Source organism: Sinocyclocheilus rhinocerous, unplaced genomic scaffold, assembly GCF_001515625.1.
Source record: "Sinocyclocheilus rhinocerous isolate Xijiao unplaced genomic scaffold, SAMN03320098_v1.1 scaffold1506, whole genome shotgun sequence".
Classification (NCBI taxonomy): Eukaryota; Metazoa; Chordata; class Actinopteri; order Cypriniformes; family Cyprinidae; genus Sinocyclocheilus; species Sinocyclocheilus rhinocerous.
In genome coordinates, this window is record NW_015658506.1 from 287,788 (window position 1) to 307,609 (window position 19,822).

A 19,822-nucleotide genomic window follows, 5' to 3' on the forward strand; every position below is an offset into this window, starting at 1 on the left:
TGTGTGTGTGTGTGTGTGTGTGTGTTTCCATGTGCTTCATGTGTTCAGCTGGACTCCTGTCAGACGTGAGCTCAAACTGTCTTCTGAACTCTCTTTAGAGCTGAAATGTCATGTTTTTGTAATTCTGATCAGAAGTTTGTCACCAGTCGTTTCTTCTGCACCGGTTCAAGCATCTCCAGATGAACCTGCTGATTTCTCTGATGTCTCAAAAGCCAGTCTGTCAGTGAAAGCCCACTGCTGTTATTTATGGGTAAGTGGTGTGAATGAGCAGCTCGGACAGCGAGAGGCCCCTCGGCTCAAGCTGGAGATCAGGTATTCTGATCAGAGCCAGTGTGGAAAAAGACTGCTTTTGTCAGGCGTAATGAGAAATAAATCAGTGGTTTAATCTGAGAAATACTCGCCGAAGGGCTGACATTATGAAGAGGAGGAAAGAGTCTCATTGCTTAGGACTCAAATTAAGGATGGAGATTTTACTTTCGAAACCTCATGTATTTAAAGCACAGTGTCCAAAGGAGAGCTGTAGGGAGTGATTTTCATGTAGCGTCAGTATGGGGTGAAGAGTCACGTTCACTCTGTGCGGTGAGAGACTCTGTCTGATCGATTGTGTCGAACACGTTTCCTTTAAATGAAGTCCTACTGTACGCTCTCAGCCCATCCCATCAGTGTTCACGTACTGTACGCTCTCCAGTGATCCTCAGCCTCCTCCGTACAGCTCTCGTTACATTAAAATAAAGAGATCCAGAGGACTCGATGTTCCACACGGCTGACCCGTCGCGGTCGCTTGCGGAGGGCGATGAGCTGTCCGGTCTAAACGCGGCTCTCATGCCGGTCGGCGGTCAGCTAATTGAAAGTATATATTACGATCCCTGCGTCCCACGGCCCCCATTATACTCCTCCGGCTGGGCTAATGAAGCGTGCGGCAGCTCCAGTGAGACGTCCGGCTCCTGGGTTTCTGTGAAATGGTAAACTGATTGCTTTGAGCGGTTAATTATTTTGTGGGCTGATGGTGACCTCTGCACTGGAAATCCAGAGAACGTCGGAGACGGATGTTTTCAACAACACTGCTTCCCTGAGAAACAGTTGTCTGATAACACACTTTTAATCTAAAAGTGACCTTTGGAAATACTTTCGAGCTATAGCTTTTAAATGCGTCAGACAGACGCGCATACAGATGCATCATGGTACGGTGAAGAGACTTGCTGTGTAGTTTGCTGCTTTTGATGAAGTTGTGGAAAGCAATCAGATGTCTTTGAAGGGGAAACTTCATTATTTCACCGTGTTTTACATTTAGTCAGTGACCTTTGCATCCTCAAAACTGTTTTCAACCATCATTTAATTTAATAGTCATTTCTACTCAGACACGAGTCTGTCCTTCACACATCTTTCTGGAAAATACAGCTGTGAACACACGACTGCTGATCCTCCTTCAGTCTTCAGGCCTGACGACAGGAGGGAAATATCAGTTGTGTTGAGAGAGGAAATAAAGCAGCCTTGTCAGTAGAAGAGAAGACCATAGAGAACCAGAGGACACCATGCCTTCACCGGAGAAGAGCAAGCACTGTGAACTAGTGGGTTTATTCAGCAAAGCAGAATAAAAGCAACTCCAAGATGTAAAGTTAAAGAGTTAATACACTTGAAAATCTCCTCATTTACTCACTGATGATGTGACAGACCCATATGATTCTGTGCAGTATTGAGCTGTGGAGCATCAGGGCTTCAGAGCCGCTGTGACATCTACTGACTGTATTTGAATATTTGGACAAACTGCGAGGTGATCGGAAAACCATTTTCATTCTGTTCTTCACACAGGAGTTGTCATAACTTCAGAGAATGTGGATATAGTGCACGAGAAACATGGTCTACTGAAAATAAAGTAAAATAAGACGTAGAAATGAGAGTAGAATATTTTGGCCTGCTCATTAAAAACATGCAAACACTGTAATTCTGTGTGCTTCAGTTCACTGTTTTTTTTTTTTTTACTTTGAAAGCTGAAATACACTTTTACACGCTGCAGTTGAATTCTGTTCAGAAAGGAGTCCATATGCGTGTGCTTTACGTGTCTGTAGTGACCGACGGCTCTCACAGGACACGCGGTCTTGAGACTTCAGGCAGGAGGCCAACAAAAAGTCCATTACTCCAGCTCCTGTGAATGAGAGGAGCCTCCGACAGCCTGAAGAGCCCGAGCCCAGGGGAGAAGTGCACTCGTCAAGAGGGTCATTTTTGCAGGGCTGCCTGTGATCTGTTCTGCTTCTGTTATTCTTTAATGACGGCTGCTGGCCTGGATGCCTCAGTTTTCCTCTCCTAACTCTCACACACTTTGATGCAGCTCTTTTGAGGGAATTTGCCGCCGCTGTGAATTCAGCGCTGATAAAACGGTACGCTTTCAGACGAGCTTTAAGAAGATGTGTCTCATGCTGGAGATTTGAGATGAGAATGTGACCCTGCTCTCAGTGACCGCAGGAGAGAAAGAACAAACACGACACGTATGCGTTCCACGAAGTGTGTGAAAACCAGCGAAGGTCACTTTCCATGAGTGTAAAAGAGTGTAGAGTGAAAGCGCAGAAGTGAGGCCAGCAGATAATGCGCACAGACAGCTCAATATGCAGCTTTAATTAGAAAGCCTGGCCTCCCCGCGAGAGAAACAGACCACACGGCTCGCGCAGAAGCAGCGCTGCTTCACAAACCTGCAGCGCTCAGAGCCAGAGCTGCCGGATACTAACACAACCAGACTGAAGCTGTTTAAGAGCGTGATGAATGAGCAATATCACTCGAGTACGAGAGCGATACCGGCTCTATATCAGCGGCTGTGATTAGGCCAGAGGCACGAGGCCGCTGACTCGAGTGATATTGCGTTTATGCAACAGTTCGACGGAACGTGTGTAATTAAACAAGAAACAACGGAGTGCCTAATAAAACCCTCTTTTGTGCGGAACTACTTCCTTCCGCCACGGATTCAAAGCTCAAGTTGACAGTTAAACATGCGTCACTTTTATAATACATATCAAGGGCATGTGCTGCTTCAGTTCGGTTATTAGTGAGAAATAATGAGGTTATAAGAGAGCAACAAGACATGCATCCAAATGAGAGAGAGACCGCTAAGCTAGACGTTTCTTCTTATATTAACTAACCTACTCTATGATTACCACGGTTCTCAACCAATCAGATTTGAGAACCAGAACGAACTGTTGTATAATCTGTTATAAAGGACAATCTAGCTTTTATCTTTTACATAATCATCTTGAACTTGAATTAGCTTGTGTTGAATCAATGCTAGGGTAATGCATTCGAGAGAGAGAGATTTAGGAGTGTGTGTGTGTGTGTGTGTGTGTGTGTGTGTGTGTGTTTACAGACATGGCCGATTCGCACGGGATTAAGATCACAGACAACCTCCGCAATTATTACAAATGACTGGAGGTCACCAGGTAATACTAATCCTGTGCGAATAGGGCTTAAGTTATATGCTCAGTCCCAGAACCTCGTGAGCTGCCTACAGCGTTTTAACGCATTGTTGTGAAGGCATACTCTAATTATGCTTACTTCTAACGTCTTCTGTTAAAAAGCAGTTCAGTCTAATTAAAATAGATCAATTAAATTAGGATGAGTGTTTGTATGTTTATACTTATGAGAGTGTCAGGTTGTTAGCTTAGCAAACATTCTAGCGTTGTAATCTATTGGAATCAATTGAAATGCGCCTCACGTGAGCTTCACTGTCTGTGTGTTGCTCAGATAAAGTTTTGGTTCAGAGTTCATATAGAGAGAGTTCTGTCTGGGTTCATTGCATTAGTGGGTTTGTGGACACAGCTGCTCTTGACTTCTGTATGTGACGCTGGAGCTGAGTGTGCTGTACAGTGAGGTTTGTTATGGATGGATCTCTGGAGCGGTGCATGTGAAAGCCGTCAGTGCGTCTGTGTGTCTTGTGCTAATATGAAATTATAGATTGTGCACAAATCCAAATGACTGTGTCCACATTCTTTCACATGTCCTGCGCTCTCTTGGATGAACTGCACATACCCAGGGAGTGATTGGATCAATCGTGCGTCTGGAACGCTCCATAGATGACTAAATGATGAGGCAGGCCAGCTCCTCACTGACACTTCTCTGTAATTGATCTCTCATCAGTGGCGTTCGAAGGGACGAGCTGGAAGAGGTGTGTCTGAGAATGAATGGAGGGTTGGTTATTTGTAGAGAAGCTTTAGGCTGTGTTATTCTAGTGACTTTCAGGCTCACATTCATACAGTAGACAGTATTGCACTCAAACAGCAGTGGTTTAAAGGGCACCTATTATGCAAAATCCACTTTTACATTACATTACATTTACCTTTGGACATAAGTGTGTGTTGGCAGCGTGTGAACACAACCACCCTACAATGATAAAAATCCACCCACTCCTCAGTTTTTAACCCCCTTTAAACCAAGTCAGTCTCACTAGGCCTGCCGTTTTGATGCTCTGAGCAATATGACATCACATTGCTTAGGCCCCGCCCCCAGCTGCTGACTGACAGTCCTGCATTACTGTAGTTTCCTCCCTCAGCTGTTGTGTTGGTTGTACGCGTTCCTCCATGTTCTCTGCGCTCGAGCAGCTGTAACGTCAACAACGTCTCGTAAGCAATCCCGGTGCTCTGTGTTTGGATGTAAGACTGAACATAAGAGTCTTCATTTTCTCCCAACATCTGAGCTGCTGAGGACGCAGTGGATTACTTCTGTTTTTCAAGGTAATGTGCCTCAAAATCTACCTAAATACGTTTATGTCTGTCTGTGCAAATCATTCCACTCCAGGCTGCTTTGTGAATGTCATGTCGTTATAGTGCTTAGTGTTTTAACTGTATTTGTGTGCGTACGTTATCGAAGTATTTTAAGTGAGCATCGCCGCGCTTTATTAGCTCTGTAACATCGCGCTGTTTCGTCCCTCTTTCAGTGTGTTTGGCTTCCCAAATGTCCGGCTGAACACCGGTTCTCTCGCTCTCAGTCATGTTGCTTCTACCAGCTGTTTATAGGTAAATGTTTGCAGTGCAGAGAGACGTGTTCGCTACCTCTCTTCTGGAGACGGGGCGGGAATATGCAGCTCATTTGCATTTAAAGTGATACACACCAAAACAGCTCTTTTTTAGACACACCCCAAAAATGACATTTTCCAGCTGTTATAATAAATGATCTGTGGGGTATTTAGAGCTGAAACCTCACAGACACATTCACTTCACAGACACCCAAGAACAATATTACATCTTGTAAAAAGGGGCATAATAGGTACCCTTTAAAAAGCTAAAAGTTTCTAATGTTTTAAAATACTGCAACCATAGTCAAGCTGCTATTTTTAATGAGCAATTAGCTTCTTTTATTAAATAACTAGCTTATAAATGTACAATTATATCAATTGCAGTTTATTTGGAGCAGCAATTCCTTGACTCAGAAACACTGCAGGTTTTTAAATGAAGGAATCTTCAAAACTTCAATGTGAAATAAGTGTGAAAAATAAAGAGCATGTACAGTTGTGCTTGTATAGTTCTTTAAAGTCACATACCTGTTGGAAAAATGTTCTTGTTGAAAAAGCTGTTGTTGCTCTACTCTCATGACACTGAAAATGTAGTTAAGTTAGAAGTGCCAGTGCTTTCAAGTAGTTACTCCACAACACTGTTGAACTGACAGTGCGTATCAAAACGTCACAAATACACACATCTGCAGCTCTCATCTAACGTTCATGATCATAGACGTGCAGTGAGCTGAATTCTGATTTTAACTCAAGGCCATGTTTACCTTCACAGATTGCCTGGTCTCCTCTTATCCCTGCTCCTTTTATTTTAGCCGAGTCGTCCCGTTGTTTGCGCCTTCATTTCATCCCGAGCGCTCGCGTACATCTGTTGTGCAAATACGCAGCTCTGAAAGCAGCTTCACGCCTGGAGAAGTATTTTACGCCGGCCCACACCTTCAGAGCCTCCGCAAACAAAGAAATTAGAATAATTCACTGCGGAGAGTGAATTCTTCTCATAAAGCCTAACCCCACACTAGCCAATCTAATTCAAAGTTTGACGATATCCAGTAGCTTTTAATTAAATGGATTTAAGCCCCGCTGGGAAACGTTCTGCAGCGAGTTTAAGTGCAGGTAGGAATAAAGTGTAAACACAGGGAGTGAAAGGCAGTGTGTTTGAATGGTGAATTCTGTTGTTTGCTCTTAGATGAACCTGCTCTCATCACACATTACCTGAAGGGAAGTTAGTTGAAGGACCACTCTTGTCTTGTTAATTTTATGAAAGTTCCAGCTCTGCTCATGTGCATGTCCATTGTCCTGGCTCTGTCTAGCATGAAGCTCTCATGTACCGTCAGAGCATGTGACCGTAAGACAACACTAGGATCTGGATTCGACCAGGATCGCATGCCTTCCATTCATTACACTCCAAGATTTTTAATATGCATTATTGAAAAATGTATGAAAGGCTGGACTATAAGGCCATAAACTCCATGTAGTATTTGACTGAGATGGCCCTGTTTGCATTTATTGTTTTCATATTTTGAGGAATTCCTTACTTGCATTATGATTGAGATTCTAGGCAAAATGCGAAGCACTTGATGTTGTGCTGTCAGGAGCGACATGGCAGATCACCCTTCATTAGGTCTGATTCCAGCTGATGCACAGGAGCTTTCTGTGGGGAATCTGCTGGTCCTGCCCAAGCCTGAGCTCATTAGAGTTTGACAGAGTCCCATCTAGAATCCTCACTGCTCCATCTACACTGCTCTCAATCACAGCACCCTCAATACACAAACACAATGAAGGTACATACGCTTCAGTAGGAAGATATTGATGCATTTATAGGGAACCTCATGCAGTGTTTTTGAGAAAGCTTACTTGATCTATTCTTGCAAGACCTGCCATTGACCCAGGGTAATGGTGCTTCTGCCAGCTTCATGCCAGACAGTAATTGGATCCACCGCAGGGACAGGGGCCAAAAGGTTCTGGCACAAGAGATTGATGGGCTGAGAGATACAGGAGAAACTGTTTTACCCATCCACCAAACCTTGACCCCAAAACACATAGCGGGACCTCTCCGGGCTTCATGAAGCTCCTATTACTGTTCGTTCTGAAGCAGAGCTGGAGACCGAGCACCAGAGAGCGAGTCTCGGGTCTCCTGTTTCTTTTCATTTGATTCAGCTGAGAGTCAAGTTTCTGTTACTGGGGTTGCTCGGCTGCATTGCTTCTTCCTGAGAACTGTGCCCTTTGTCGTGTGCTAAAGCCATTATTTGTGCACTTCTCATTTGTTTTGTGTGGCCTTTGGACATTTAGATGCTTGTTAATGCTCACATACTCTTAAACAGTGTGCCACTTGTCACTCTCGCTACTTTGTTTCTAATTAAATGTTCTCATTCTCTTTTTGCGCCATGGTTCACATGAAATGGCCAAACAATCTGGGTCCGCTTGGTTGGTGTGTGCGTTTCTGATTGGGTGGCTGATTAACAAACAAGACCATGTTTGTTTGCCAACATGTACTATTCAAGCTTCTAGGACGGTCATTGTGAAAGCAGTTCCTGTGGAGGCTGCTATTTATATTCCTTCAATGCATCTCATTAACTGCTTTGCAACATTTGCACTTCTGGATCTCCTCCAGGCCGAGACCTCGGCCTTTCATGTCAGTGTTTTGTAGTTCAGGTCTGGGGCGTTCGCTTGGCTGTAACTGACTACACAGCACGAATGCAAGGGACGGGAGCTGCTGTGGGCTGTGACCGTGACCCCGGGAGCGATGCTTTCTAATAAGCCCAAAAACGGAGTGGAGTGCAATCATGTCCAACAAGCCAACAAAGCATCAAAGGGCCTCCATCTGCCAGCACACACAGGCAACCATTGTGGGATAGCAGACGCCGAAAGAGTCTGCTCGCTTTAGAGGATCCAATTCAGTCATTCGCTTTCTTCTTTTTCTCCACAGAAGGATGGAGAGGCTGAAGAGCTGGGAAACATAATGGATTTAGAGGGAAGTAGTCTGTCACGCTGGCTCTCTAGTGCAGTGCTTGCTGATGAACTATCAAGGCTTCTTCACTCGAGATGGGAAGATGAGGAGTTGTGAAGCCTCTGGTTCCTCTAATGCACTTCTAATTTGCTATCGTGTCATCCTGAGATGTTCAGATCAATTATGTCCTGAACTACCACAGATTTATTTCTTAAGGAAGGGCCGTGTGCACTTGTTCCAGTAGTGAATAAGAACCAAATGGACCTAATGCCCAATATGTGTCATATCAAGAACAGTGCCTTGCCAAAAATCTTGTTGTTAAAGGGTTTTTCTTCTGTTCATTTTGAAATGAACTTGTCAGTGCCGTCTCTGCTTCTGGTTCAGCTTAGGTGATGGCATGGAAAGATATGTAAGTGTCCACACTTGATAGCTTCATTATGCTTTTGTGTTATTTTTTAAGCTTGAAAGCTCCGCCTGAAAGTCTCCACTCATTCACGTGATAGAAAGAAATGACCAGTGGATTCTACAAAAAAAGCTCTTTCTTTGTGTCCCGTGGATGAAAGAATACTGGATAAAACCAGCACTAGCCTTAACTAGTCTCAGGATGTTACATGAAGGCATCCTCGAGTGCATAACAGTGTTCAATATGAGAATGTTTACTTATTTGGTTTTGCTGGTCTTCTGTTTGTTCTGTTCTTGTTTTTGTTTTTTTTAATCATTCTCAGTCAAATATCCTCCTACTAATTGAACGATTATCAATGTTTTTCCACACTGCTCCTTTGACACCAAACTCCCTGTTGGTCACACATCCTAGAACTGACTGTTTTCCATCATATTGACAGAGCTCGGGGGGCTTTTCTGATGGCTTCTTCGTGAATTTCCTCTTGTACTAAAGCTTGTTGTTTGGTCGCTGAGACAAACGAGAGATGGAAGGGGGGGAAAAGCAACAGAATTCATATTAGCGTGCCCTCCACCGTGCCTATCAGTAACTCTTCCTTTGGGAAGAGCCAGACACATTAATGCCTACAGGTCCTCGTGAATATTAATGAAGGCCAACGTTTGAACAATATCATATGCAAGAAATATAAAGAGGACCCTAATATAGTTAAGAATGTGCATTATGGTGGACTAGGCTAATAAGTGGAGATGAATATATGTGTGGACATGGGCGACATTTGACTCTTGAGTCGGGGGGGGGGGGCAAGAAAAAAAAAGCACTGGCTCTTCATGCTGACTTGAATGGTGATGCTTCCCGTTTGTCAGTTGATGGTCTTTCTTTTTTAACCAGAAATGTGCACACTGCATTTCTGATGTTCACTGAAGTTTTCCGTGTCTTTTTCCCGTCTCACTTGAAATGTTTCCGTTTTGAATCGTTGTTACCAAAGGCGAGACACGTGAGGAAAAAATAAACGATCAGTTGTGGGTCTATATTGTGTCATAAATCGCACACCATTCATTGCTGAACTTTCTACCGTCCGTTACTGGAAATGAAATGAAATTACTGGTTAATATGTCCCAATCTCAATAAAGTTTACACACGCTTTTGGTCCGTATCTCGCTCGGGACGCGCGCTGTCTGTGGAGGTTTGGCCGGGACCGGTTCCAGAATTAAATCAACATATTTTATGTTCCGTCCATTGCCAATGGTGAGTGAATTCTGACAAAATGTTCTGATTGGCCATTGCGTTTAAGAAATCAACAGATATATCTGTGATTGGTTACATTGCTCAACGCTGCAAAAACACGTTGAGGGTATTAAGCGCTGCAGCGGGCCGACATCAGGGATTCCATGACTAACAATTGGGGGGGAGGTGAGAGTTATGAAAGCAGTGTGGCTGGATAATGGAATAATATCATGAGGAAAGAAGATCTACCAGATATCAGGAAATAGAGTGGTTATGTTTCATTGATGGCACAATAATTTTAGTAATTTCCTCCACATCAAGGCCACAGGTCATCAAGCTTATGAGTGTTTCAGAAGTAAGAACACACATTTTGCACATTAGGTTCAGCATGTTCGGTCTGTTTTTCTAGATTTATTTTATTTAATTTTTTTGTACTTTCCATAATTTTTAAAATCATCTGACCTCTTCCTGTTCACGATTCATGCATTTTATTGGCTGATGAATGCCAGCCGTGTTTTCAAAAGTTGTCACATGACGAACGAGTCTAGTACTGACCACACTGAACTTCCTGTCAATAGAGCCGCTTACTTGCAAGCCAGCTTCCGGATTGATTTATTTCCTGTAGGTTAAAGATCAATGATCACAGAGCACATGCACTAAGAAATCAATGAACGGATTCCTTTGCAGTGCTCCTAATTTAATCAGAGCGGTGGCCGGTAGTCGATGGTTATTGAGGCTGCTAATATAAGGTTCTTGAGAGACGTGTGAGAACACACACAATCACATTCACTAGCTGCAGTGACTGCATTGTGTTGCACAGACCGTTTTCACGCTTGTTCATTACACTGTGTCTCTTGTGTCTGTCTCCCGTAGGGTTCCAGGCATCACTATTGCCACAGACATCATCTGCGGTTTCCCAGGTGAGACGGAGGAGGACTTTGAGCAGACGATGGAGCTGGTGAGGCAGTACCGCTTTCCCAGCCTCTTCATCAACCAGTTCTACCCGCGACCTGGGACTCCAGCGGCCAAGATGGAGCAGGTTCCAGCGCACGTGGTGAGATGTTAACAAGTGGATTTATTATGAATTAAAAGTACAAACTGAAAAAGTGATCTGCACATATCATTACACAAAAAAAAATTAAATTCAGTAAATTCAATAAATGAATGCAATTGATCATTACTAGTTTCTTTGGAGTTTCTACAGAAGATTCAATGCGGTTCCTACAACGTGAAGTTCCTACCAGACTGGGAATGTAGTGTCTTGATGTACATCTCATACTGCTGCTTGCTTGCATTTCACTTTCCCACTCGTTCACTCATTAAACTCCCTGACTAAAAACTCAAAGATTGATAGTTGTTTTTCTTTTTCTTTTGAAAATCTTGCACTTGTATTAACAACTAATTTAGCCGTTCATACTGTATTCGATGAAACAGGCTTTAGACTGATTCGTGAGAGGGAAAATACTGCACATTTAAGATCATGTGAATGGCTTTGTTTAGCTTCTTGCATGATTTCAGCTGCATTACAGCTTGTGTTTCTTCTTAAGGTGTAATAGCATCTGATGACTGTGACAGACTGCTGATGGTGTTGAAGCCTGACCTGTTTCTGGTGTAACAGCACCGGTTACACTACAGTCGATCACCTTTACCTGTGAACAAATGCTTCCAGATGACTGGAAATGCGAATCTTCCTGTCGATTACTCTTCATTATGTAATGCAGCTGTAGGCAGACGTCTCCCAGATGTTTCTCAGCGATTACAATTAAACTGACTAATGAAGCTCACACTATTAGAGGAAGAGCAGCTTCACACATGGGGCCTGGTGCTGGTTCTAATATACACACCTTGTTCTGTGTTTCAGTGGTTGGTGTGGCCCTCGTTAGCATCAGCGTGCTCTGATTTAATGTAGGTCTGAGTGTTTCCGCTGTCCGCTGTCGTGTGTTGGACTGTGTGAGGCGTGACTGTCACCACCACTTCATCTTTCATCAAACGTCTGGCATGTTTCTTTTATGGAAAGCTTCTTCATGTGTCATTTGTGTTGTTGGCTGTTCCAGCTCCGATCGATCCGCCCCACATGCTACTGTAGGGTGAAACATCTGAATAGAACTGAATAGAGATGAGCTCTAATGGAGACGGGATTGCCCGTTACTGAGAATCCAATCACTGATTTGTCAGTTCCATTATCGTATCGTCAGTGTCCGTTTATTTCTAGAGCACAGTTAAAGTTGACCAAAGTGCTTTACATTAATACACATAGAACAACATTCTAAACAAAACAGAGCAAAACAATTTAAAGTGATTAAATTAATATCTGTAATACAGTAAAGATGAGTTGTTAACTAAGCCTTAGAATCTGACAGTGTTTTAGCAGTTCTGATACACAGTGGAAGACTATTCCACAGTTTAGGGGCAACACAGAAAAGACCAGATCCTCTCATTTTTAGTCTTGCTCCAGTCAGCAGCCTCTGATCAGATGATCGTGTAAGAGCTACAGATTTGACAGATATGTTGGTGCCAGTCCGTGTAAAGATTTAAAAACAATTAAAATAATCTTAAAGTCAATTCTATAGTGGACAGGAAGCCAATGAAGAGACATTAAAATTGGGGTGATGTTCTTGTTTCGTACACCCAGCAGAAGTCTCGCCACAGAATGTTGCACCATTTGAAGTCGAGAAACCGATGGTTTGTTTATTCCTACATATTGTAGAGAGAGATGCAGGAATCAAGACGGGTAGAGATAAAGGCATGGATTACCTTTTCAAAATCTTTGCAAGAGAGCCAAGGCTTTGCTTTTGCCGAAAGCTTTAGATGGTAGAAGCTGTATTTTACAATCAAGATTATCTGTTTATCAAACGTAAGGGATCAAATAGCACACCCAGGTTTTTTTCAACCGGTTTATGAAAGCAACATAACTGCTCCAAATTAAGATTCTGAGTATCATACCCATCTCTGTTTTGGATTTGTTTAAGCAATCCAATAGAGGTTTTAGGTAGTGTTAATTCCGTTAACGAAAACTATGACGAAAAATGTTCATTGACGAGCTTTTTTCCTATGACTAAGACAAGACGACAATAAGGTCAATAAACGATAACTAAGACTATATCAACATGCAATTTCATTGATGAAATAAGACGAGACTAAAATGTATTCCAAAAGATAAAAACTTTACCAAAAACCTCTTATTTTCATCAAAAAAGGAGACAAAATGTTACTGCAGACTGCTCTACACGCAGCTCTCATGAGTGCGGTTGCCAGATATCAAGAGTTCTAATCCCAGAATCAGAGCTTCGCTGTTACATTCATTCATTTTCTGCCCGGTGTTTTGCTTATTTTAAGCAATCTGGCACCCATGCGCACGCGCTCGCTCCTCACTGCAGAAGCGCCGCCGCAGACGACCTGAAAAACAAACACGCTGGAGTTTAGCATCTAAATAAAAACATCACTCAGCCGGTCTGTGTTCTGTCACGAGATCTCGACTGTATTGTTTGCGATTGTGGTCGCTGTATAAATGCACTTACTCAGCCGCTGTTGTTTTAATAGAGAAATATTTCAATGTTTTAATTTGTTTTGACCAGTTTTCATAATGTAGACAGAGAGAGTGCATACGTCTTTGGTATTAATTTATATAATAAAAAGCCTATAATAAATCAGTACACTAGATGAGGGAAAATAAACCATGTATGATTCCACATTCTATTGATTTGTGCTTACTGGAGAAAGTGCAATACCGGAAATGCAAATGTACATTTCTCAAATGACAACAATCTTTACGATTATAATTTTGAGTACATTTGAGTAAGACTAAATAAAAAAATGGCTGCCAAAATTAATACTGCTGTACAGTTAATTAATAATAATCTTATTGCTAAAATGTCGTTTTCATTGACTAAAACTAAATAGGATAAGGTTGACTAAATGTGATAAAAACTAACAAGGACATTTAACACGGTACTAAGACTAAAACTGAAACACTAGTTTTAGGGCATTGGAATCATTCCCTTTCAATGGCATGTATAATAGCGTGTCATGGAGGTGTTTGTGATGGAGCTCTTGTGTGTTTGCTGCTGGTGTTGCGGGTCAGATCAGCTCTTCTGATAGAGGAGATGTTCGCTCTAGCATGGAGGAACAGATCTCATCCCAGACCCACCTGCTGCATCCACACAAGAGCAGCCCTCTCCCAGACCCTTCAGAGACGGTCAGCTCTGGCGGGACGGTGCATTAATAACACTTCCAGGTGTCTGTCTGGGACCGAAGGATCCTCAGCGTTTAGCCCGTCTCACAGCAGCCGCCGCGGCGTGATGAATGGGGCGGTGAGCGTAATGGATGGCCTCGTGTTATCAGCGTCAGACGGTCGCTCGGGCCGAGCAGATCTGGCACGCAGGCGGAGCTGGAAAAACTGGGAGCCTCCAGACCGTTGTAATTACTCCCGCGGGAGGGAAGGGTTAGCGGAGATAAATTGGCATGATCTCCTGGAATGCTGCTCTTACCAGCCAGACAGGTGTTTACCTTGACAGCTCGTCTTTAACCAGGGGAAATTAAGCAGCGTCCTCCAGTCAGAGTTAAGGGGATTTGGATTCCAAGCTTCTGCTGGTTTTGCACAGGGATCGGTGAGGAATACCCAGCACATGTGAAAACACATTCATCTTAAAACAAAGACAGATGGGCGAGACCTGGAGCGACCGATGCTAGCTTCATGGGGAAGACTGGAACAAAACAACAACTAAGCCGGAGTCGCTCACACTTGGGCCAAAACAGACTCTTCATTTCCACCACGGAGAAGTGTCCAGATCTACAGCTGGCTTGTTATCTGCCCCGTGCGTCATCTCAGACTGTTTGAGTCCTTTCTGGACTGTGTCAGAGGGATTGGTGATGCAGATCCTGAGGTCTTGTGTGGTCTGTGAGACTGACTGTGACAGAAAGGCATGATGGGAACAGGAAGTGACATCACTGCACTTCCTGTGGAGGAGAGAGCTCAACACCACATGCAGACTATTGTTCTGTGAATCCTGAAAAATAAAATGCATCCCAGTTTCCACACAAATATTAGGCAGCACAACTGTTTTCAACATTGATCATAATCAGAAATGTTTCTTGAAGTTGCATGCATTGCATTGTGGGATAGAGTATTGCTAACGGTGGGTTCTGTTGCATGCTGCTGGATGTCACTGTGCAGCGTACAGTATACTGCAGGACTCAGACTCGTGTGTCCATTACATCCACTGATGTGTTTGTGTTGTGAGCCGAGCAGGTGGACAGTATACGAGGTGCCGTCCTTCATCATTGTTGCGGTGACAGATGCGCGTTCAGTTTGGATTTATGAATAGCAACATGTCTCTATATGATCTCCATCTGCTGGAGACGTTTTCACGCTTTGCGCAAAGCCAAGCCTCACACGATCACGATCAGCTCGTCTTCTGCTGTTGAATATTTATAGACACGCAGCGGTCGATACTCATGTTGAGTAACGAGGACGACTCCTGGCGCGCTCTGCAGAGCTCATATTCCTGTCAGAGCTGCAGTTAACTGTCCGCATGCCGTTTCTAAACTAGCCGAAGCTAGAACTCCGGTCACTTCTGTCTAGGGCTGGGCGTTATGGCAAAAAATTAAAATCTCAATTTTTTCATAACGTTTGACTGATTCGTGATTTGTAACTAGTCAACTTGAAAATGTAACAACAACATGATTCAAGTAACTTGTTCTTTATTAACCCTCTAGTTAAAGACAATTCTGTTCCGAGTGCAGAACACATGAAGTAAATGTTAAACAAACACTTGATAAATATCTTTGCAGAATAGATGCATGAACTAAAACTACATCTTGTACAAACTTGTCTTACACATATTATATGTTCAGAAATAATGCGAGGAAAATGCTTTAAAAATCTCAAAAGTCAAGGTAATTCAATTTCAGAACGACTGAAGGTATAACACCAGTAGAGTATCATTAACTATAAATGTTCTGTAAAAACAACGAACAGCAGCTTTCAGTCTGTCACCATGTTGCAAACATGAAATATCAGACTTACAGTAGTAGTTAAAGGTTTTTATTCGCTTGCGCTGCTTTTCCACAGTTTTTTCTGTGTAAACATGGACGTGTTTGACTGTTGCGCTCGTGTCTCTTGCATGAAACAGCAGTCTAAAAACACACTGCTCAAGTTAAAAGAAGCTCACTCCCATCAGTGGAATAAGCATGTTTTTCTTATTCCACTGCCGTGTCGCATCTTTCTCAACACAAGCTCATTCTGTGTGATATGAGCGCGTCACACGCGAGCGGTTAATCGTTCTTTACTCTTTACTGTTATCACCGGCATAGTCAAACTCTCTAATTCTAACGTTTGCTAATATTTCTATTCAAAATCGTGGCAAAACATTCAACTCGAATGAATCGATAAAATCAGAAAAACCGCCCGGCCCTGCTTCTGACAGAAGCCTCCGACTGCTGTGTTCATGAGTCCATGCGAGGCCCAGCGGAGGAGGAACTGTATGATTCCCTGCTGTACAGCATCACAAGACATGATTGTCTCATTGAGAGCTGCTCGAGTCAAATGGAAACCCTACAGTGACTTTTGTCCATCTTGCCCTTGCACGTCATCTGTGAGGCTGAGCGACGACTTCAAATAAAGGGGGAAAGCAGTTCTTTGGCTTATTGAGATGATTTTTCACCTCGGCCTGCTGCTTTGGGGCCGGTGTAATCTCAGGACCCCGGCCCTAATAGACTGAAATATTGAGTTTCTCAAGGTCACTCCGGGGTTCATCTTTTTTGATCAAATTCCGTTACTATTATTCCCCCGAATGAAGATGTGTGATTTGAGGAGGGTCGAGCGTATTCTCTGAAGCTTGGTTATCTCGGACCTCGCTAACCTCTCTCATTGTCTCTCGGTCCGAGTCAGACCTCCAGAAGGTGTGCTGCAGGAGAAAAGATCACTCCAGCACTGAGTCTGAGCGCTGTGAATCAGGTGTTGTGGAGCTGCTCATAGCCCTGAGGCTCTGCGTGTGGAGAGGGCTCTGGTCTGATTAGCTGAGGGAGAGAGAGGGGTCACAGGGGACAGACAGGGGTCATTAGGCAGGTGTGGGCATGGATTCACTCTCGCGTCTGCATCTCAGTCCTGCGTGTGATCACGGGACGGCACGGAGAGCTCGTTTATAGTGTTCTCTGTTCATCTGTTACATCAGATCTCATGAGCTGAAGTGTTTCTGGATTGTAGGAATATGTTGGTGACCATTCTGGTCTTTGTAGTGAAAATCACTGAATGCAGATGAAAAAAAAAAGAATTATTTCTATCGTTTCCAAGAAGATAATCAGCTTTTCCACTGTTGGTTGTTATTATTAGAACTGTCAGTTCAGTGCTTTGCTTTAGTTCATCATACAACAGAAATAACATCAAATATAGTCATGCCTCACTGATTTGTACATAAATTTGTACATTCCTGAACATTTTTGAAGTACTGATTAAATACTGACTTGTTTTTGAGACAGATGTCACAAACCGCAATTTTAATGTTTCAATTCAGATTTAATATAATTAATTGACACAGAGTTATAATGTTGTGATGTCTGTTTTCACATGAAGCATGTCAAACTAATAAATAACAGCTGACATGAAGTATTTTGTGTCTTTCTATATCCGTTCATGCCAGAAAAAAAACCAACCAACCTAAAGGAAATAAATATTAGATATACAATTTCTCTTATACACTCAGGTAGATGTTAACTATTGGTTATTTGACATAATATGAGTAGTTAAGAGTCCAGAATGACTATAATGTGCATCTGTAGTGTTTCATTGTCCTCTGAATGGTGACGTCATTCACTGTTTTTCAGCTTAACTGAGTCTTACAGCCATAATCTAAAATGTTTGTCATTGTGCACCTGCACCGTTTTCACGATGTGAAATCCCTCATGAATCATGTATGTGATGTGTATATTATAGAGTGGTTCTCCTCACATCCGCACTGGCTGTGAAACATGACTTCTCTTCAACGAGACGCTGCATAATCGCTCATAATTAGCCTTTCTTTAACTCGTGACTGCATTAAAATCCATCACACATCTCCTCAATGCTCAGCGTTTGTGTTTCATTACAAATGAGGGACGTATGAGCTTTTATAGGCACTTCTGGAAGAAACGGAGAGGTCTTGAGGGCTGATATCCTCATGTTCTTCCCTTCAAATGCTCCTCGTTGCACTGTCTGATGTCTTCACGTCACTCGAGTTGGCCTTCAGAGTTCACTGACTTGATTTTGGTTTGTTTTTCCCTCTCTGTTTTTATTTAAACAGATTAATTAACGCTGGTGTTCTGTTGTTGTTTTTCTCTTTCACAGAAGAAACAAAGAACTAAAGAGCTCTCTGCCCTCTTCCACTCGTACAAGCCTTACGACCACAAGGTAAGAGAAGCTGTGTTTATTTAATATAGATGTTAATGCTGTTTTCATTTATTTATTTATTTTGTGTGTGTGCGTTGTATTCCATAGAGAGAGAGGTTATTATGGAACTAAAGCTAAGGTGTAAAATGATGAGCGATATCGGCGTGCTGTTGAACAGGAACAGGAAGTGGTGTTTTAATGACATCATTAAAGTTTGAGCTCATCGCAGAAACCCATGAAGCCCACGTCAGTGCAGTCTCTGAACGCTCTCGTCTCATTCTGACGCTGCATTACTGTAGCTGATCAGAGCTGCGGTAATCAAGCTCTTTATTAACGAAAGACAACAGCAGCGCTGCTAACAGAGATGTAGAGAAATGAAAGGTGATGCTTTTTAAATACGTTATGCTTCTAGCTTCTATAAATGTAGCTTCTTTACTGCTTCAGTGGAATCTGAGCAGCACGTGCAGAATTAGCCGTTATAGCTACGGGATGAGCGTGTGCTGGTCTTACAGAAACCCTGTGAATCCCATCACTAACACAGTCGCTCTTCTGAAGGGACGGTGGTCTTTGCTTTAATAATATATAATAATGCTTTAATGTTTTTTTTCCACGTCTCCTGCGTGTTTGTGCCACCAGAGCCGCCCACGCTCCGTCACTCTCATCAGGACCACATTAAAACATGATTTGAAGCTCATCTCATCAGTTTGAGCTCTGACTGACACGAGTCCATGCGTGTGTGTACAGTAGGTGTGGATCAGACAGATTTAGATCAGCGCTCCTGATCTCCTCAGAAGGGACTTAATCACATTATTCTGCTTATTATGTGCCAGCTTCCTATTAAAGTAGTGTCATTTATGCAGGAATACTGCAGAATGCTGGCATGTGTTCCACTGACGACACGCGTAATAAATGTGTGTGTGATTTGATTTTGATCAGATTGTTTGCTGTTGCTGTGTGTGTGTGTTGCGGATCTGTTCCTCATGCGCTTTGCTTCAGTCTGAGCTCATGAGGCCTGTGTTGTTTTGATGGAAATGTGTATGCATCAAAGACCACTGGCCTCAGATCAGGCTCATTTGCATATTGTAGCCCCGCCCCCAGCCCTGTGATCAGCCGTTAGTGCAGTAATTACACATGGTCGTGATTCCTGAGGCGTTTCCACAGCGCTCTCTTCACATGCATAGTGTTCTTACATTGCTAAAAAAAGTAATAAGAACACAGTAACTGTTTAATTTGCAGCTTCTAGCCGTTGTCCAGCTGTTATTATTAATATCCTCCTTGGTTTGGGATCATTAGTCAGTAATCCTTGTCATGATGGAGTCATGCGTTCATTGCTCTCTGTCCCGAGCGGGATGTAATTCCCTCTCTTTCTCTCTTTCTCTCTGAGGATTGAAGCTTTTCACAGAACACACTGTTGCTCTGTAGCTGCTGCGGTGTATTCATGGATCTGCAGGACCAGCGTAGGGCATCTGTGTGATTCGTGTGGATCTGAGGAGTTTTAAAACTGCTCCACCAATCAGAGATGTTTAAGTTACAGTGTAGTCTGTATTATTGATTATTACAGGAGTTTGGGGGATTGACCGCTTCAGCGATTATTAAGGAAACGCAGTTTGTTTGCTTTTCTGTATATATTCTTTTCATAATTAGTGTTAAAGTTGACAGATGGGACAAAAAAGTTTAAATAGATTTAAACACTAAGTGTTGTGGTGTAGACCTGCAACAACAAACCACAAAACACATCTCTGACTGAGTGTTTAGTAGCTGCTAAAGTTAGATACTAAAAACTCAATATACTCTTTTTCAATAATTTTGTTAAAGCAATGACCCTCGGATACAGTCCTGCATCTCAATAAGATGTGCCTGGAGTAATTGTGTGTGTGTGTGTGTGTGTGTGTGTGTGTGTGTGTG

The 19,822-nt window shown here is 42.8% G+C and overlaps 1 protein-coding gene across 1 annotated transcript in view; it reads left to right on the forward strand.

Moving 5' to 3' along the window:
• Window positions 1-19,822, forward strand: part of LOC107722243 (threonylcarbamoyladenosine tRNA methylthiotransferase-like) — a 222,711-nt gene that overhangs the window by 164,036 nt on the left and 38,853 nt on the right. Inside the window, exons 10-11 of the mRNA XM_016530527.1 lie at window positions 10,429-10,609; window positions 17,876-17,938. Coding sequence (XP_016386013.1) covers window positions 10,429-10,609; window positions 17,876-17,938 — 244 coding nt within the window. The remainder of the gene's footprint in view (window positions 1-10,428; window positions 10,610-17,875; window positions 17,939-19,822) is intronic.